This window comes from Hesperophylax consimilis, chromosome 10, assembly GCF_061612785.1.
Source record: "Hesperophylax consimilis isolate HC1 chromosome 10, BYU_Hcon_1.0, whole genome shotgun sequence".
NCBI classification, from domain to species: Eukaryota; Metazoa; Arthropoda; class Insecta; order Trichoptera; family Limnephilidae; genus Hesperophylax; species Hesperophylax consimilis.
In genome coordinates this window covers 33,444,640-33,466,677 of record NC_142845.1, presented here as the reverse complement: position 1 = coordinate 33,466,677, position 22,038 = coordinate 33,444,640, and the positions used below count along the sequence as shown (strand labels likewise).

Sequence of the window (22,038 nt, the reverse complement as noted above, 5' to 3'; positions counted from 1 at the left end):
AAAATTGAATTAGTTATCAAACGAAATAAACCGTACAAAGAGTTGACTTATTTTGTATAAAAAAATGTTAATTTAATTAAAAAGGAAGACATGAATGCTTTAAACCTAGACATATTCAATTTTAACGTAGGCCTTTTAACCCTTAGAGCCCCGGTGTATAATTTATGAAAATAATCAGATTAATCTATTCAAAGAAATGGACGAATGACAAAGCGTTATATGCCTGGCGAGTAGGGCTGAAGGGGTTAACATTAATTATTTTACTTTTGAATATGTTTATTGTATTTTAAAAGACATCGATCATAACAACATCACACACATAGCCATTATAGTTTAACTATTGTAATTTTCAAACACTTATCTTAATTCTAAAAAGGGATTTCTTGATCATTTAACCCTTTACTAGCTAGGTAGTCAGAATCAATACCGTTTGACAACACGAGTCAAAAGTAAAAAAAAATGTTTACCAATATTTTTATACGAAAGGTGAGTATGGTGAGATTCTCTTCCATAGTTGGAATGGTAAATATAAAAAAAATAACACACGTCAGTTTTTAAAACGCACACTGGGTTGAAGAAGATAAATTGTTGAAAGAACTTTTGTTCATTTTGTTAAAAAAATTCAATTCAACAATGATATAATGATTATGTTTTACAATTTCATTTTTAAAATAGAAAAAAATAATATTTTATGTTATTCATAAGACTGATTTCAATTAAAATATCTATAAATATTTAACGAAAAATATTTTTAAATCATTACAATTAATTTTACATATATTATTTTAAGTCAGTTCTCAGTGGTATATTGTTAATAAACAATTTAGGCTTTATTTAAATAATGGTTTATCTCTAATGAATTATACATTTTAATGATTAAAAGGAGATCATTGAGAGTGAGATAAATAATTTTAATATGCAATTAGAAAAATTGAAAAATATCCGAAATTTTATAAAATTAATCTCCAGAAGTTCTTTTCTGCTATAACACATTCAATTGTTTTATAAATCCATTGAGTTATTAGAAAATAAGTTAGCCAGTACAGTTTGCCAGCAAAATCTCATTTTACTTGCATTAGATAACACGAAACATATTTTGAATTCACAAAAATATGAAACATTTTTCAACAACTAAGCATTATCAACACTTTCAAAATTTAATCACATAAAAATAAATAACCTTTATCTAAAAATATAAACGGGTGGTTAAAATGTTTAAAAAATGATGACTTATGCTAGTAAAATTTTATCTTTTTTATTATATTAAATTCATATTTCGTTAAATCCACGTTGAATCTAAAATCGAAATACAAATCAAACTTTAAGTTGTAATGAAGGCTTTTAAATGCAGAATTTCAGTAGGAATTCTTCCAACAATTTATTCTGTTTCTTTCTCATATTGTTATAATCTTACTAAACAAAACATTGCAGAAATACGCATCTTAATGCAACGGTAGGTGGTGAATACTTATCACAATAGTTACAATAAGTGAGTGGAAAACGTTCAGATTTATAGAATATTATCATGTCCAAAATCATGTTTGTCTCCTTCAAGTAATTTGAAGAGGAAAGTATCTTAGACGATTAGGAATATACACTAGAATAGGAATAGATTTGTAATACCAAAAATCTGAAAAAGAAATTGGCACACAGGCGTTTTTACGCGTTGGTATGAATTTTGGTCTGCAATTTGCCTATTTTCGATTACATTGCGAGTGGATTACATATGAAGTTATTATTGCGGTAGTTGTGTTAAAGGGTATTATTTATAATATTAGTTAGTTTAAAAAAGTGCATGACAAAATGATACAAGTTTCATCGTCATAATATCGAAATATTTGTTGGTAAAACCTTCTCCTTATTATGTAAACGATAGTAAAGTGTCTTATCAAACGTCAAACATTGGTGATTCATTAGTTTAAACCAACCGAGAAATGTGAAAAACGTGTTGAAATACGAGAATTTCAGTGGAAAATGCAAGTGACTTGAATTGTTTTAAAGATGTAAATGATAAATTAACAATATGTTATCTAAAAGGGGTACCATTTGAAATCCTTGTGGAAACCCATTATAGCATATATATCCTAATGTCGTAGTATAAATTGTTTCAATCTTGGTTTTTTATCACATATTTCGACTGTTATGTGGCATCTACCGCTTGCTCAGCTGGACAATAGATGGCGCCAGTGTTTGAACATCTTTTGGTCATGTTCGCATTAGTTTATTCGTGTCTTGGAGGACATGTTGTTTCGTGGACCTGGGGGTCCTCTGGCAGGATTCCGTTGAGTGGCTCAAGGACCTGCGCAGGATGGCGGCTGATAACTCAGCACTTTAGTTCTTGGAGGTCAGAATCGTGACAAACTCTGAAATGAGAAAGTTTTTTGACAATTTGTGCAAATAAAATCACTGCTTATAAAATAAATTTTTTGTTGTTTATTTGAAGAATTTCAATTAATAATATTTTGATTTATTTAATGTTGGATACATTTTTGTCGTTTTGCTTGTGTCGTGAGAACGGTTTCGTCTTTCAATCTAAAATGTGTAAGTATCATTTTTTATCTTCCCATTTTTGTGACAGTAAAATCTAAGTGATGAATTAGAATGCAATTTATTATTTAACTAAGCAGAAAATATATATACATAAATATCAAATTTACAAAGAGGATATCCTAAACAAAACCGTACCATTCAAAAACACAGCAAATCTCAGGCAAAAATACATGTTACCAATTCCGATTTGTAAAAAAACTTTGGGTCAACAAAATTACAAATACTTAGGAACAAATTTCTTCAATCAATTGCCAGAAAATATAAGATCACTTAATGATAAATTCAAAGAATTCAAAAAAAAAATTTTTTTACTGAAAACCTTAACTAAAAAAAATATAATATTAAAAAAAATAATAATATAAAAAAAAATAATCTAAAAAAACTGAACAAATAATACCTCTTCCCATACACACAAGCAATTGCTTATTGTGGGAGAACATTAAAAAATTAAAAAAATCATGGTATAAAGTGGTTAAATTTAAATTTTAATCGATTTTTATACCTACCTTTACATATTATTTAATATTTTTTGTATTTATACTCACACCTTTTTAGTTATTTTATACTTTTTATTTCTACCTTTAAATAAATATTTTTACACAAAAAAAAAATAATTTGGGAGGTGGGTGTGGTTATCACCGCCCGGGGAATCACTTATTGGATAGCCAAAACTTCTACCATTGATCACCCCAAGTAGTTTTCTACATTTGGTAACTTAGCCCGGGTTTATGGGGTGAGGTTGTGTAGGTTTTGGCGGCGAATGCATTTGCATACTTACTCATTTGACCTCCCCAGCAAGACTCTCTCGATCCATCCCCAGACGTCCGTCACTCCTGGACTCACTGACTCTCACCTTTTACCTTCCCAGAACTTTCTATGCTTCCTTTCCTTAAAAAAAACCTAGCACATAATATTCCAAAGATGACACAGGCCCTGAACAAAATTATTTCACTCAACCTGTTTGAAGCGAATGTGAAAAATATCAGTTGACAGAAATTGCCTTATAGGTTTATGTGGGTTTTGGGGTTTTCCATGTCATAACTTCTTTGAAGTTGAATAGGGAGGTGTGGGTAGAATCAATTATGCTACTTACCGTCGTAGTTGACCATACCGTCTCCGTCTAGATCGGCTTCCTTGATCATATCGTCAACCTCTTCCTCACTCAGCCTCTCTCCTAGGTTGGTCATCACGTGTCGCAGCTCCAGAGATGAAATCATCCCATCATTGTTCTTGTCGAACACCCTGGAAACAAAATACAATCAGGTTAAAGTAACAAACTACGTTGTAAAGAACTTTGATGTAGTCTATTGCAGTTTCATTGTATTTTTGACATTGTGGATACAGCAATGCCTATCCAAAGATTTGTGATTTAGGCATTTTTTGTTTTGAAAGTTCAATCTTTCTGATATTAGTTAAAGTTAATGCTAATTAAATGTACTTATATAAACATCAAATCAGGTATAACTTTTCAATCTGTGTATTCTGCTTAGACCATTAAACCTTAAATAACATCCACATTTGTAAAAACATACGGGTATAAATGAGGTCCCTTCAAAATTTTTCTAAAACGTATCATTATAATGATCATCACATGAAATCGAACTCCAAAAAAATTAGAATGATAAATTTGAAAGAATCACTATGCATATATTTTTTATAGTGTACCCAACAGAAGAGGGTTAACTTAAAAAATTTCAAATAAAACATACCAACCGTCCGTAATGACGATGTATTTACAACAATAATATTAAGTAAGAATAGAACATTTACTATTTAAAAACAAAAGAGAAAATGTAGTTTGGGTTGAGTGAAGTAAAGTAAAAATAAGAAATTTGTTCTTTGTTCTGTGGACTGTTGCCAAATAATTCTGGATTCTTTCTTAAAAAAATAAAAAAACTAGTCTTCTAGAATTTTACCCTTTGTCCACATTCAATATCAATCACTGTCTATTAAGAAATCCCAATATTCCTTTCCAAAGAACCATATTAAACTTCTCCCATCCTCCTGTGTGAATGTGTCGACTTTTTATAACATCCATTGTAGTGACGATATTCCGGACCTATTTATTTAGCGGTAGCCCTTTGGCTAGTAGCTCAACAAACTTTTATTTTAAAAATAATCAATCCTTATTGCCTCTTGTTTTTATTTGTTGTTTTACAAACTTACCCTCTAGTTTATAAAATTTAAAACACGTTTATTAATTATTATTACATCGTATATTTTTAGTATATTGTTGTATACAATTATTGGGCGGTTGGTATTTACAATTTGTTATTTCTTTGTAAATCGTTTTTATTTTAACCCTCTATGTGTTTTGTATATTAATGAACTAAAAATAAAATGAAATTGAACAATCTTGGCTGTCCAGTAGATGTTATATAGTTTATAAATTTGCACAAAAGGTTGGAGGTTGGACAGTTCATACTTATTCAAAGAGGCACACACGAGAAACTGAAGAAGAAGAAAAAGTTGATATTGCACTGTACTGAACAAGACGCAGTCGTACTTAAACCTAACCTAACCTCACCTATCAAACTGCCTTTTCATTGTTGAAGAATAAATAAATTATCCGCAAAACTGGAGACATTTGAAGAAGGCTAAGATCCAAAGCTTGAAGCCAGAAAGCTTGTGGAGAAAACGTAGCATTGTTGTATTATATCCTACCGAAAAGCCTCTCGCAATTCGTCCTCGCCGTCGGCCCCCTTCATCTTCTTGGACATCATCTGCAAGAACTCGTTGAACTCGATGGTGCCATTACCATCCTGGTCTACCTCGTTCACCATGTCCCGGAGCTCAGTCTCTGAAAACACCACATCGAAACATTTATATGACTTGAATATAATATTATCAGCCTATAATTAAGTCAGCTCGGGTACAATTCTTCCGTTTGGAACCCACATTACAGTATTCATAAGTACAACACTTTCTTAGATGATGTGAATATGCTTAAATCATCGGACAGAAAGATTTTCACTGACTTGGTGTTTTTAAATAAAATTCTAAATTATGCATTTGATAGTCCAGAACTTCTTGCATTGATAGGCTTTCGGATTATGCTCCGCAATATGTACTAAAAGTCAGGATTTATTTCAGTTCAGAAATTCTGGGACTAACTACCATATGTACTCCTCATTGCCCAGAATACTAATGGAGAGAAATAATTATGCCGAATCGGTGGACATATTCAATTTATCACTAAATAAATACGGAAGGGTGTTTCTGAGGCGATTTAGTTATGTATATTTTTTACTAATCCCTGTAAAAGCCCCTAAAAAGGGTGTTTATAGTAAAATAAATAATTATATTTGGCTGACACAAACGGAAATTGCTTAAATGCGTAAGGATAAACTATACACTATTTTAATATGATATAAGATTTTCACGGCCAAAAGTATTTTGTTACTTGTTTTTGGGGTGTTATGCCGTGTTGCGCTAATTCCTTCTTCAGCCAACGTTTTGAAAAACGCAACACGGCATAGCACCCCAAAAACAAATAACAATAACATACACTATTTTTTTGTAAATTTGGTACAAAATGTCGAAATGGTGAGAAAAGTGAAAAAAAAACTTTACATAGAACCAAATTCTGTGAAATAAACGCCTTCTTCCTAAATGAATCAAGCAGTAATTTCATCACCTTAGTTGGACAGGGTTCAATCTATCTTGTTTTGAGATATGAGGTGTCAAAGTTTGCAAAAACGATATCTTTTTATCTATTTACCAATCTCTGTTTTTTAGATCGAATCTTGTGTATAATATTTTAGTTAGACAAGAACATTTAAATAGGACGTATGCTTACCATTTTAGACCATAGAACCATACGCAACCAGCTAAGATATAATAATTCATTGCATTTCAAATCAAATAAAATCAAAAAATATTTATTGTAAAATAAAAATTACAAAAGGTGTAGCTTATGGGTAGACCCCATTTCTTCCAGCTAACCACATTTATTTAATTACAATGTTTATATAATATTATTTGTATTATTTTCATAAGGTTCTAACTACATGTCTAGAATACCATTCTAAGATTGGGCTACTTTATAATTAAATATTTTCCTTTAATATATTATGTTAAACTATAATATTTTACACAGGATTATACCTCAAAATCAGATGAAAGCTTTAAAAGCTCCCAACTCAGATGTCTCTGAAAACTATATTGGCTATAAATAAGCAAAAGAAATGGTTTTGTATTCAAATGCTTTTTTTAAATGTCATTTAAAACTTTGTCCAATCAAAGTGACGATTTACCACACATCTGTTCACCAAGACATGTTGTGTTTGTTTTCAAATACTGTACAGTTATATTCATTTTTCTTGGCGCGTAATTGTCTTCTTTGGTTTTGATCTTTGCATAAAACAAGCTAATATTATACCAAAAACAACGCAAAAAAGATTACTGCTCATTTTTCATTATTTTTTAACACATTAATAAAATAATTAATTTGATCACACCTGTTTTATTTTTAGCTGTTTATGTTTCATGTATTTAGTGTGTAGGTATTAACTTAAAAATTTACAGACTATAAGTAGTTCCCTCTGCACGCATTCTACATTAAACAATTTTCATTAATTTATTATTATAATATCATTGATATAAGTGTACGAGCTCACTCATAGATGACGTTAGATTAGTCAATTAGGTTACCCATATATGCGTTAGCTGTCGAGTATTGCAGAGACTAATTGGAAAATAAACAAAGCGGGAACCTCCTGGTCGAGGTTCATATTACTCCAATTGTCTGCTAATTAAGATTTCAGAGCCCATTGTCAATCTATCACATTAAAATACCAAGTGTTTTTGTTGAAGCCGGAGTTTTATTTAATAAAATTTATTATAATTATTTCATGGATTTTTAATGCTGATTTTTGATCTGCTCTGAATGAGAGCTTAGAGACATTGAAATTATGGAACTACCAACAATGGAAAAAAAATTGAAGATAGTAAAGTAAAAAGAATTCTTTAGGTGACACTAAAAAAGACAGAGACAGGCTGTGGCCGAAATTGTGGCGTTACTGATACTGAATCCTCTGACAGTTGATCCCCTGCCAACTGATCCCCCGAACATTTGATACAAAGGACACTTGAACCCCCGGACAGTTGATCATTCTGCCAGTTGATCCCCAAAAGGATTATTTCCGACTTAGTTCCTCCCTGTTAAGTATACAGAGAAGTTATACGGCCGTACATGTATAGGAATGACGTATTTTGTAAGTAGGCAATATATTCTTTCTTCATACTCCTTTGAAAACGAAAATTGAGAAACGCTTTCGAATCACAAAAACTACTCAACAGGAGGCTTGTCGCTGATCGGATGCTCCTGTACAAAATTATTAACTTTAATGTTGACTGCCCGGAATTGTAAAACAAAATAATTGTAAAGCAGAGAGAAAACCCTTTTTTATATTGACAAATGCAACACCAACTCCAATCAAAATGAATTTATGAACAGAACCTGCAATTGTTACAACAAAAAACTTGCAAATATATACATACATGCTGATATATTCACTACTAGTTACTATGGTTACAGAAGTTCATTGTATCACATTTTATGTGTGAATAGCACAAAATCATGATGATTAAATTAATTGTACTTTATTTTATCTTTAAATTGCTTATTTAATTTGTTTTTTATTTCACTTGCGCGGCAACATTCCCTCATCCCTCTCCTCCCCCCTCCCGCTACAACGCCAAAACCTGTTTCCCACTCCATCCATCCTGTATACTTATAAACACATATAATCTTATTATATAGGTTTATTACATTTATTCTAATTCCATTTTTATATTTTTTTGTACTTGTTACTTCTTGTCTACTTTTTATTATTTTAGTCTGCATTCACTAAATACTTAGTTGTAAATTACCAATTCAACAATCTGAAACATTTATAATTGGTCTTTTTATTTTCCATCCTCCACCGTATATTAAATTAATATTAAGACTGTTTATGTTCCATAAAATAAATTTAAAAAAAAGAAAATAAAATATTTGTATAGCAGATTTCAACTGGAGACGCCTGCAGATATAAGTATATCGAATTTTGCTGTACGGCCGCATAACTGTTTACTTAGATAGCAAATTAATTTTTGACAAGCACATTGAACACATTATTTCAAAATCCTACAGAATGCTAGGTTTTTTATTAAGAATATGCAAAGTTTTCAAAAGTGCTAAGACTCTGAAAATGTTGTTTTGTTCATTGGTCAGAAGTCCACTAGAGTATGCTTCCACAATATGGAATCCTCAATATAAGGTTTACATAGATTTAGTAGAAAGTATACAGAATAAATTTTCGAAACATTTACTCAAGAAATACAACAATACTACAAATAATATGTTAACTTTACAAAAAAGACGAACATTGTCAGACCTGATGTTTCTACATAATCTGCTAAATAATAAAATAGATAGTCCCGAATTGCTATCCGTCATTGGTTTAAATGTTCCAACGAGGCGTACCAGGCACACTACACTATTTCATATTGAAGCCAACAATACCAATGCAGCAAACAATTCAGTTATTACTCGCGCAATCACAACATACACCCATTACGAAAAATTACTACATTTAGACATCTTTCATGATTCCTTTCTAACATACAAAACTAACTTATTAAATTTCTTAGCATGACATATTTCAAAAATATTTTCACATCATTTTTCAAAACTCCTATGTATTAATAGTCAATTACAATTCGTGAGCTTATTGAAGTGAAACTTCTTTAGGCGCGTAATGGATTTTCGGGGACGGAGTAAAACCGAGTCAGGATCGACACGAAAATGCGGGTACCCCCACCACCGCTCACCGTTCACTGTCCCTCTCTCACCATATGCGCTTGTTGAGGTGGGGGAGCCGCTCACGAACGTTCTCTCTCTTCTCTTCTTTCCTCTCTCTCAGACACCAGCGAACTGCGCCACGCCAAGCATCAGCTGCTTGGTTAGTATACTGCGTCGTGAGTGTAATACGAGTGAAATACGTAATTGATTGTGGTTCATACGGTTTGGTACAGAATTTCAGTGTTAAAAATGAGTAGTGACGAGATAGAGGTGATGAACACATCATTGTCATTGTAATTTCTTTGTAATTTTTAATTGTAATATTGTTATTTATGTAATATTGTATACTTGTGAATAAATTGAAAATTTTTGGAACTATACATTAATCGAACGTCATTCATCTATAAGAAAATATTAGAAAAAGCAAATCCATGCTTCGTCGTTGAATTATTTAACCTCTAATTTTCAAACTAACCTAAGAGAGAAAATAGAGATGATGAAATGAAAATAGAGAGAGAGGAATACTAGAAGTTTCACTTCTGTCTTGCGTAGGCTTGACACACCCACTTTTTATAATTCTGTTTTCAATTCATTTATATTTATTATTTTTATTATTATCCACACACTTCCTTCCTTTTATAACAATCTCATGCGAAATTACGTAATGATATATTATGGACATACGTAATAGGTACTACAACTATGTAATAACTTAAAATATCTAATTGTATCTAATTGTACTGTGTATGTCTTAACAAATAAATAAATAACATGCTCAACTGCTTACGTTACCATGGAGGAAACACAATAAAAAAAATCATTTTTGGGATCAAGCGTTTATGGGATCAACTGTCTGGGGATCAGTTGTAGGGGGATCAACTGTCGTGGGATTAAGATTCGGGTAACCAATTTTCACGGCTCTTCACCACAAATTATCAGAAATACATTGTGTTGCTCTTCGCTAGATGTTTGTGTTGGATCGTTTTACATTGATTTACCTGTAGGCCTCTGTCCGAGAGATCTCATGACAACCCCCAGCTCGGCCATTGTGATGGTGCCATCCTCATCCTTGTCGAACAGCATGAAAGCCTCCTTGAACTCTGAAAATAACAACATTTTTATTATATTCCTGATGGTTACTGAGTAGCCGGCTATTCAAGTGATTTGATTTCCTTCTGCCATCGAAAAAGATCACGTCTTTTATTCACTTGTATTGTTCATTTCAGTGCGTCTTCGATAAAAAATCATCATCATCGTTTGAATCACTAAAGAAGAAGATGATATCAATTAATTTAAACAAATCATGAAACAGAACAAGGCACAGAAAATAAAAAAGGTAACGGTCGCAACTGACATGACAAAGTCCTGGTTTTCCCTTGATTTTCATAGATATCATATTTAAATCTTAGAAATACCATTATTATCCTCACGTTATTCTCATATTGCTATCTTTGTATGATTACAAAGTTCTACCCAAATTTATTTGTAACCTTTGTAGATTTTCTCATTGGTGTCTCTGGCTTAGAATTTATTTGTAACCTTTGTAGATTTTCTCATTGGTGTCTCTGGCTTAGAATTTATTTGTAACCTTTGTAGATTTTCTCATTGGTGTCTCTGGCTTAGAATTTATTTGTAACCTTTGTAGATTTTCTCATTGGTGTCTCTGGCTTAGAATTTATTTGTAACCTTTGTAGATTTTCTCATTGGTGTCTCTGGCTTAGAATTTATTTGTAACCTTTGTAGATTTTCTCATTGGTGTCTCTGGCTTAGAATTTATTTGTAACCTTTGTAGATTTTCTCATTGGTGTCTCTGGCTTAGAATTTATTTGTAACCTTTGTAGATTTTCTCATTGGTGTCTCTGGCTTAGAATTTATTTGTAACCTTTGTAGATTTTCTCATTGGTGTCTCTGGCTTAGAATTTATTTGTAACCTTTGTAGATTTTCTCTTGGTCTAGCTAAGAACTCATGTTTCGTCTGTATTTACTAATGCGTGTTATGGATATGGATTCAAATATTAGCCTCGTGGTTTTTTACTGCTAGGCCCTGCAGACGGCTTTCGTATGGGATTCTCCCAATTTAGTAATGTTCCCTGATAGTAGAGTTTCGCCCCTTTGTACGAGTATGTACAAGATCAATTATTGAAAAAAGGTACTTATTATTTTTCTATCTAACTAAATACCATTAGTGAATGCCTACGCAATATATGTAAGTTGTATAATTTCTTCTGGGAAAATTTGAAAATGGGAATAAAATTGCTCGGGAAATTATATAAAAAGTTACGTAAATTTTCTTTTTGACATTTTCTCGTCGGGGATTCTTTTTGAAAATTCAACTGTTCTTTTGGAAAGTAACAGAGGGCGCCACTTCTGTTTAAACTTGAAACTGTGCAGACATTATTATAATAATACTAGACAGAAGTTATATGATAAAAATATGAAGAATATTAATGAAATGTTTACCTGCTACTTGATCTTCGGTGAGTCCATATTCCGACTGAAACAAAAATAAATACAAGTTTATTACTTTTTTTCATAAATTTCCGCAAGGGGCAACATTTTTTCAACAGAAATAGATATAATATGCAAAAAATTATCAGGGATTTACCAACAACTTCATCCATAAAATAATTTTCATAACCTGGTTTATATTATATACATAATAAGAAATTAAATGGTGTTTATGACATTATAAAACAATTAAGACAATTGCCATCATTAGGGCATATTCAAATATAATCGTATTCGATGCCGCTGTGGATAGCGAAAACCGAATGGGTATGCGGTATTGTCACTGTTTAAACATAGGCGAATTTCACTTCTGCTATGGGTAGCGAAACGTTGTTGATTTTCCCTGTCTAATCGGTCACATTCGTGTCGTCTGTGAATAAGTACGTACACTGTAATCGTGTGTGATCAGTGAAAAAAAGTATCCAGTATTAAAATGGATAGTGATAGCGCCTGTTTTGCAAAATAAGCGAGAAAGATACTGCCCAAACAGACGGTATTGGCGGGGTTCTAGTTTCGTAATCTAACAACTCAATGCAATGAAAATTCAACACACCTGCAAGCCAAAAATGTGTATATTCTTGGTGTACCTTATATTGTAGGTAATAGGCATTAAAATCGCTTGACAAACGGAGTCTACAAACGTTCGATTTCAAGCACAAAACTGGTTTTTATTTATTTAGTAAATAATTTTATAAGAAAGCAAAAAAGTTAATCAAGTTAAACTGTCATAGATAATTTTATCTATAATACTGTATTTTTAAAAAGTTGTTTCCTTTACGCGTTCATACATTTGTATTGAAAAAATTAGTTTAAATTTATATTTTTTTATTTAGTAATTAATGTTTTTGTTTGTATTCTACTCAAGCGAAACGATAGTAAAACCTTCAATTTATCTAAAGCATATTTTGTGGTTTTTATAATGTACACCAATTCGTTATAAAGATTAACCAAAATAGTGATTTAGCATTAAGCTTCGCCTTAAGAAGTTATATAAAGTCATGAAATGTGATGAAACAAAAAGCAGATTTTTTCACATCGCAAAGCACCTCAAAGCTCACATTACCATTCAAATTAAAAAAAATGCTTTTGTATCAATAATAAAAAATTAAAGGCTTTATCACTTTTTAAAGGTGTGTTGAATTGTTAATGTGCTAAACTATCATGGAACCTCAAAACAGCTGTATCAATAATAAAAATTTAAGTAATTGCAAAGCTTATAACATTATTAAAGATTTTCAAAACTTGTATGTGTAATCGTAGCTTTACTTTTGCGAGTAACAGACGTATTCAGATATCAAATTGGCCACCCTTACATATCAAATCTTAAATACATCAGCTAACCGAGTGAGAAGAAAATTTTAAAGTTGTGTTTATGGGAACGCTTTGTAATTGGGCCCTGATGAAAGGAAATGCCTACATTTTTTTCATGAATAATCACCCCCCAAAGTTTTTCGGTATTAGCGTGGAACTCGGTATATAATCCCGTTCTCAATGGATGTGCTTGATTGAAAACTCCTTAGAAACTAGTAGAAAAAACTTTTATATTTTTTTTACTGTTCATTGAAAAAGAAAAGTGTGAAAACACAAGCAAAGCCGAGTAGCTGATAAAAAGCAAGGTAGGTACCCGGTGAATTTTACAATACGTTGAATTTTACAATACGTTGAATTTGCAATATTTGTCACGTATTCCGTTAAATTTGAATTTTTCTTTTATTTTCGATATCAAAGCGTTGATATTTTTGAAATCCGAACATTCATATTCGGAAAATGGTCACGTATTAGAGAGAGAACAGCAGTTTTCCTCCATTTCTAGCAGCAATGGCCCAGAACAGAAAGAAATATATTTAAAAAAAAACGATTGAAACACGAAAGTGTATTGGCAGCGGTACAAGTTTCCTGAAGCGAAATTATCCCGACCATGGCTGTGAAAAACACGCGTTGAAATTATTATGATAAGTGTTTTACTTATTCAATTCAAAGCATTAACACGTTCGTTAGAAGCTGTTAAGAGGAATACACAAGGTAAAAATGTGTACATTCTTAGTCTGCCTTATATCACCACGAATATATGTACCTAATAGACATAAAAATCGCTTGCAGAATGTAGTCCAGAAACGATCGATTGTAGTGCAAAAGTAGTTTTCATTTATTTTCTGAAAACTTTTGTTTGAAAGAAAAAATAATTAATCAAGAGAAACTGTTACAGATAATTTTAGCCATAAAAGAGTATTTTTTTTAGTTGTTTCATATATGCGTTCATATATTTCTAATGAAAAATACATTTTTTATAATTTACGCTTGTATTTTTAGTATTTAATTTTAATTCTGCCTAAAGGAAAAGAATAGGTGAAATTATAATTCACCCAAAGCCTATTTTTTGTTAATCGTAAGGTTAACCGATTCGTAGTAAACATTAATGGAAGATGGTCATTTAAAAAAAAAAAAACAAAATACTTTTTTCACATGCCGCCACTGATATTCTAATGCCAACGCGCTTCTTTACTGTTACATTAAACTACAGACGTAACACTATTATGGAGGAAGCAAAACAATAGGACAAAGACAGTAGGACAAATATATTAGGACAAATATTATTTATATTAGAGAAAATAGTCAAGTCAAAGCCTGAACAAGGTTTTGGTGGAGGCAATGATTTAGACACATTAAATGATACGATTCTTCCAGGTACTTCCCCGCCCTCCGCTTTCTCATTTCCTTACCCCCCCCCACCACGTTCAACCTTACAACATACCCCAATTGAGGATGCCATAGGTTTTACTGGCTACATACGGTTGGGAGCAGTTGGGACTTTCGTGAGGAACTTATAACATAAAATATAAATAAAAATCAAATAATTTTTCCTCCACAATAACGTGGGGATTTATTATTTATTTATTTATTATTTATCGGGAGATGTTTTCAATGTTTTATTTATTTATTTATATTTATAGAATACATGATAATACAATAATACATTTTCTTTCATGTGATACATTAAATCACCACACTAGGCGACTGCCTGTTTCGTGGCGACCAATGGTATATAGTTAGTATGTGAGGTCTAGTGTTAACATATGAATTAAATATTTATACATGTTTTAAGTATGAAAGATTATATTAGAATGAATTATAATGGAAATAGAAAATCTAAAAATGTTAAAGTAGAAAGCAGAAGACAAAAAGAAAAATAAAAAAAATAAAGAAGAAATAAAAATAAAAGAAAAACAAAAAAAAAAAATTTAGAAGTCTAAGACATGCTATTATGCAGGAAAAGATCAAATACATAACTCTCTTTTCTGGTTGTGTAAGTGTACATGCATGTATGAGCGCGTAAATACGCGTGTACACGCATACATCCACACATGTGTATGAATATTTCAGGCGAGTAATTATTGCTTACAATAATTTGTTATCCAGTTGTAAGTATGGACGATATAAGCAAGGGTGACCAGATAACACATTAAGATGACAATTCAACAACACATTTAAAAAGTGATATAAAAATCATGAAAAGTGAATAAATAAAAATTAGGTTAAATAGAACTAGTTTTTAATGACTTTATATCAATTTTTAAAGGTGTGTTGAATTGTCACTGTGTTAAGTTATTATAGAAAGTTTTACATGGAGTTCAATAAGTGTATAATATAATAACAAAATTACAAAATAAGTGCAGTATTTAAAGAGCAATTTATAGTAAATTTGTTGACACATAAAAAAATAAACATGAACAGTTTGTTGTATAGCATGTGCGTTTTTAGCAAACCTTTATTGCGTTGGATTGGATGTTTTTACAAAAAAAGCTAAATTAAAACATCGATAAAAGGTAAACATATAGAAGTATGAAATATATGTCAAAAGTTGCACAGAGGAGTTTGATAAGTGTTTTACAGTCATATAATGGCGCCAGCCTATATATCGGTACTATGTCCGACAAAACTTAAGCGATGGACAGTTTACTCTAAGGTTAGCAGATCTAGATGTTGGTAATCGTCTAATCGAACTTTCTAGGTCAAATCGAGCCGTTTTCTATGATCGCTCGTTTCGTGTAACAGACCCGTTCAACCGGAATATCTCAGCTCTTACTAATCTCCAGAATTTGGCTAAATTTAAACGGGCTTTAAAAGCAAAATTATTTTTAAATCTTTTCATTCATAAATCATAAATTCTTTTCAATATTTTATAATAAGCCATATTCTCAAACTTCCGGTAATTTTTTGGTTTCGGTTGCCTCCTTATTATACTTTTTTTTAATGTCTACCCAGAAGAATTCTCATTTCTGTGCACAAACTGCCTCCAGTTTTATATTATGTTTTAAGTTTTAATATTCTTGTTTTGTCCTGTCCTGCTGTTATTGTTATTCTTTGTTTTGTCATCACTTTGTATAAACTATTCATTTAATGTTGTATTATTAGATCTGTATTGAGTAGGGCGCACTGTAGGAATAATTTTAAGAACATGACCACTAATACTAAATTACCGTTTTTAAGTTTGTTATAGTAAAGCGCACTTGAAGTGAAATGATATTTAACTGAACTACATAATTGCTATGTTATTATTATTACAATAATTTAGTTAAATGAGTTAATTATTATTATTTTAAAAATAAACATGAACGGTTAAAACACGTTTGTAATAAAAAACCTTTATTACGCCCGATAGGGTGTGTTACAGAACATGGATAAATTAACGTAATGATCAAATGTTCACATAAAAAAATATAGATCTACCACAAATTTTCTAATAGACTGAATTCTAATTTTGACAGTAATTGTGTTATCTTTTATCTTCTTTATCTCGTGGTTCCTGTGTTTCAATAGCGCAGACAGTTGTGAAAAATTTTATATCTTTATGAGAATATTTAGAGTACATGAGTCACTGTGGTCGTATTGCCAACTAGTGGGAAGTTAGGAAGACCACAGTCTTGAAAACGATGTCATAAAGCATCACAATTTGCGCTCTACTTGTCAAAATATGTAACGAACAGTGCCATATTTCTGTGATGAACTAAATACTTTTATTTTAATTGTAATATATTCCTACTCTTAATGGTTACAGAGAAAATTATTTCATAATAATCTGTTGCTAGAAATTGATGTAGGTACTTATTTTTACATTTCAAACATTCTAATTTCGGTTGTCATTAATTATTTTCAAAATTGGAATCAGTTTTACGAAGGTTCGGGCAAAAAATTAAGTACCTACCTACCTTTAAAATAATATTTTATTATTTATAAAATTGGAACTGATTTGGCAAGAATTCCGACTATTTCATGCTCTTCATAGGTCAGCGCTAATAGTTTACTAAAACGTACATCTTTCACTATTTGCCGTCTTATAATAACACATCATGAGTACCTACCTACAAATTGCTTTTTTATAGGTTTTCTTCAAAGGTTTATTTCGCATCGTCAATGTCTTCAGTAGTTGATTGATATGTTTTTAATAACTCACGCTTTTTTTTCGTTTTTCTAAAGGAATGCGAAATTTGATGCTTTACAACAAACCATCCAATTATTATGCAAATTTTAGAGGGTATATTGATTAGTTCTTAGATCTTTCATATTTTCTCATTCCCACATCGCTTCATCTCAAAGTGAATTTGCAATTATTGAAGAAATAAATATAATAGTTTAATTTAGATATAAATATTATTATCATGTTATTAGTTATACTGGTTTCCGGTACTTGACAGCTATACCAAAACTGAACGCCAAAAACCGTATTAATTAATCTAATTATAATACTGAAATACCGTCTTTAAGAGGATTAATGCGGTAAAAATTGTATATACAATCGAAGTAGGTCTATAAACACAATCTTCCACAGTCTAGACATTTGCCCTGTTGATGGATACTGTAACGCTGTCAGAAACATTGGCTAAAGAAAGAGGAAGCTTAGTAACCCCATAATTAATGACGGAGAATATTTTGGCCGTGAAAATCACAAATGATATTATCTAGGTTAGGTGTGTTTATTTTTTTCTTATTTTTCTTCAATGTAATGGAACTGCATGAGAGGATGAATGAATGCAAACGATGCATGGGGTGTAGGAGCTAATACAGAGTTGTGTGATAGTCTATTTTCTCTGTCTACCCCTCCGGGGAAACGGAGTTATTTTCTGCTTATCGAAATTAATTGTAAATTATTTTACAAGCAATAATTATTCGCCTGAAACATTCATCCACATTGAAAAATCTCCTGATAAAAGATACATGACGCCAACGGGACTCGAACCTGTGTCCCTTCGATTTCCAGTCCCGTTGGCGTCATGTATCTTTTATCAGGAGATTTTTCAATGTGGATGAGTGTTTCAGGCGAATAATTATTGCTTGTAAAATAATTGTTACCCTTTGTGCTATGCATAAAACAATCTTGTCTCAAACATGAGTTTACCAAAAAAATAATAATTAATTGTAAATATTATTTTTAGGGTGACAGGAGCATACGGAGAAGAATGGGATGAAGTCTCCCCTAAAACAACACTGGACTTACAGAAACTTCCCGAATATGCAAATCACTCGTAAGCCTCCTCAGTCTTCTGTACTCCCGGCCGTATTTCTCCTCCATTGTGGCCATCTTTACACAATTAGATTTATATCGTCCTTCCAAACTTCTCGCGAAACTATTATTACCCTATAAAACCACCTTAAATCGTCCTTGGTTCCATTCCAAAATTCCACAACTAATTGTCGCCCGAAAACAAGTTGTTTATTCAGAACTATTTTTAACAGATTAACACTTAAGTAACACTTTACAACAAAAAATATAGTGCAATTATTTAATAACAACTTAATGCACTAAAACGCTTTATCGAGACTACGCAATTTAACTATCATTATAATGCAAAGGTATTCAAATGATATTTTCACTTCATTTTAACAACAATTATCATAATAATTAACAAATATTTTTAAAAATTGAAAAGAATACTATGTTATTGCACCGTATCACACAAATTTCAACTGTATTACATTGTAAAAAATTTTATCCACCTTTTATCGTTGTACTTCAATTTGACTTTTAATCCGTGTCCATAGAAAATGAATTATTAGAAATCTCGGCATATAATAAAAACAACTACACGTTTCACGCACTGTTTATTAAAACACCAGATCAACGCTTTTTAAGTTGAAATTAAACACGAAAACAATCCACAGTAAAAAGTTGCTATTTGACATAAAAAAATGTCACGTCTGTAAAAATTACAAAATATTATAAAACCAAACACGAGAACGAGTTATTTCTTGTTTTGAAAACACTTTTTAGAAGAAAGTCAACAGTTTAATACAGTCTGCATTTATTTAAATCGAATCTATTTAAAAGCGAAAGTCGGTCAATCGTCAGCACAATAAACATGACCTTCGAATCGACAGCAAATCGGTGATCGATTCCGGCAGCTAAATCTGTTATCTGCGAAGTGGTCGATTAGCGTTGCCCGTGGTCACGTTGTGTAAGTGTATAGCGTAAGCAGCTGTGTGTTGGGTTATGTCGGGTTCGAATCCCGGGAGAGCAGAAATAGATGGAGCGGAATCTGAGGAACGGATTTACCACAGAAGCGAAGTCGGAGATATGTTTATAGCATTTGTTATGATGAATTTCTACTAGTATATGTAACCAATGAATAATCAATATTTCCATGTTTAATGTACGTTAAAATGGCTTTAGTATATAAGCAATTAATTTTACTGAATTTCTGTGCCCAAAATTCGAATTGAAAATTATGAATTATATGATTTTTTTTTAATTTTGGGTGACGTTTTTAAAGTTTCATATTTAGTAAATAATAAGATATTTTCAATGATTTTAATCTCTAAAAATGAGGAAAAAAATTACGATGATTTAGGTATTTATTTAATTTTTATGTTGATATTTAAATTTTCAACTATCGAAGACAATATAAGTGGTTCCTTAACGAAAATTTGAAACAAAAAAAATTAGAAAACTGGCAGGACAAGGGTCCTGGGTTCGAGTTCTGTCCGTATCTTTTTCTGATTTTTCTGTTTCAAATTTTCGTTTAGGAATCGATAATATTGTTTTAAATAATTATATACTAAGATTTGAGGTTTTACAGATTATTAAGTTAAGTTATTCCAAAAAATAAAAATAAATTTTTCTGCAACGATTTAAAATATGCCATTTTCCATTTTTTCTCCAACACGACGTTTTTATTCGTGAATTCGGCGGCGTTGTTGTCACGCCGGGCAACGTTGGTGATAGCCGTCTTACCAGACATGTCATAATGACGTTGTAGCCAGTTGGAACCGTTTCGGAATGTGCGGTTTGTAATCATTTTTGAAATTAAAAATTATTGAATGAAAATGTAAAAATGACGTATTCCTAGCACGATAATCATAATCTGAAACATAAACTTAAAATCACTAACACGTTTTTAACGGTATTCGTATTTTTGAAAATACTTCTTTGAGAATCTGGGTGAATAACATCTAAACGCGAATGGGCTGTTTTTGCTCCCATCGCCTTTTTGGTATCTCCAATCCCTTACAATATTACTCCCCTTACTTATAAACGTGTTTTTCTTTTTATACAACTGATACACAACCACTTTCCCCTTATTAATGATATTTTATTAGTTATGTAATTATTAAAACAAATTTATTAGTTACGTAATTATTTAAACAAATTTACAAGTAAGATTTATTGAAAATCTACTTTAATTGACTAATATACACACAATAATTCATTTAATTTACTTCTTTACGATAAATAATTCGAGGCCATCTTTATACTACATTATGTTTTAGCAATATTAAAATTAATGTTCCTAATTCACATTGTTTTAGACGCCATGGCATGTTTAAAAAAGAATATCGTCTATTTTAGCACTCTGACCCAAATGTGTCGACTATATAACAAAATAGAGTGTGTGCTGAAGTAGACATTTTCGTTGATAATTTATACGGATTCAGAAAAAAACCTTCAGCTATAGCAAATAATATCTCCTATTTTAGCCTTCTAACCCAATTGTGTCGACTATATAACAAAATAGAGTGTGTGCTGAAGTAGACATTTTCGTTGATAATTTATACGGATTCAGAAAAAAACCTTCAGCTATAGCAAATAATATCTCCTATTTTAGCCTTCTAACCCAAATGTGTCGACTATATAACAAAATAGAGTGTGCTGAAGTACACATTTTTGCCGATGATTTGTACGGATTAAAAAAATGTTCTGTTGTTGCAAATAAATATGTTGCGGTAGTATATTATGTATTACTTGTGTCTCTATTTGTGTATATTTCATATCTTGCCTCTCTGTACTATTTGTCATTTGAGTGAGCGTAAAATTTTATAAGTTGATGGCGAATGTAGAAACACATAAATATAAAAAGGACAACCTAATAACAGTAGGTGGTCTCATATAATATTTCGTGTCCGTCTTATAGTGTGTCAGTATAAGCGAGTAAGTGTATCTTGTTATCTCAGTCACACCCGTTATGTGGAATGTAGTAATCGACGCAAATACGAAAACGCCGCCCCCTATTGTTTATTTCGTTCATATTATTTGAATGTTCACCATTGTCACACATCAACAAAGTTTGAATTAAGAATTTATTGGAAACAAAAGACAATAACGAATCTTGATGTATTGTAACGTCGTTGAATGAGGTTATGTTTGAGATGATAATGTTTGAATGTGAATGAAGCAAAGAGAGTGTGCTAAGATATGGTAGTTTTGCGTTTCGTACCAATTGCCTACACATGTGGGAAATGATGAGAGTTAGTTAGTTAATTAGTCATAGGAAAACAGACTTGCAGTCCCTATTTCAATTTAAAAGAAAATAAATTAAATTTGAACGATAGGGTATTTTCATAGTTTCTCGAAGAAACTTTAAAAAAATATATTATAATGAAAGTTTTTTTATGTTGACGAATAAATTTTCTATAACGATTAAAAATATGCAATTTTCAATTTGCCCCCGGCAATGGATGTGGCAACGGGGTGACGTTGGTGACAGCAGTATTACCAGACATTAGCTTTTTCCAAGTCATAATGACGTTGTAGCCAATTGAAACCGTTTCGGAATGTGCGGTTTTGGATCGTTCTTTAAATCAATAATTATGAATGAAAATACTGAATTTACATATTTTTGGTGCGATAATAATAATCAGAAAAATAAACCTTAAATCCACCATACATTTTAACGGTATTCTTAGTTTGTGAAAATTGCCCA

General features: G+C 31.3%; 2 protein-coding genes across 4 annotated transcripts in view; one reads left to right on the top strand and one right to left on the bottom strand.

The window, feature by feature from the left end:
* Positions 1–795: 795 nt before the first annotated feature.
* The window catches only part of LOC149420641 (neo-calmodulin-like), a 346,944-nt gene continuing 325,701 nt past the window's right edge, over positions 796–22,038 (bottom strand). For 2 of the 3 annotated variants that reach the window (XM_089636859.1, XM_089636858.1), the window contains 5 exons: positions 11,798–11,831; positions 10,336–10,437; positions 5,215–5,350; positions 3,644–3,792; positions 796–2,363 (listed from right to left, as the gene is read on the bottom strand). In XM_089636859.1, the coding sequence (XP_089492985.1) occupies positions 2,332–2,363; positions 3,644–3,792; positions 5,215–5,350; positions 10,336–10,437; positions 11,798–11,831 (453 nt within the window). In that variant the 3' untranslated portion in view covers positions 796–2,331. Of the gene's footprint in view, positions 2,364–3,643; positions 3,793–5,214; positions 5,351–10,335; positions 10,438–11,797; positions 11,832–18,338; positions 19,313–22,038 lie in introns of those variants that run through there. The other variant, XM_089636860.1, reaches the window with a different exon arrangement.
* Positions 18,351–22,038, top strand: part of LOC149420643 (troponin C-like) — a 44,486-nt gene continuing 40,798 nt past the window's right edge. Inside the window, exon 1 of the mRNA XM_089636861.1 lies at positions 18,351–18,366. The gene's annotated coding sequence lies outside the window, so the exon portion shown is untranslated. The remainder of the gene's footprint in view (positions 18,367–22,038) is intronic.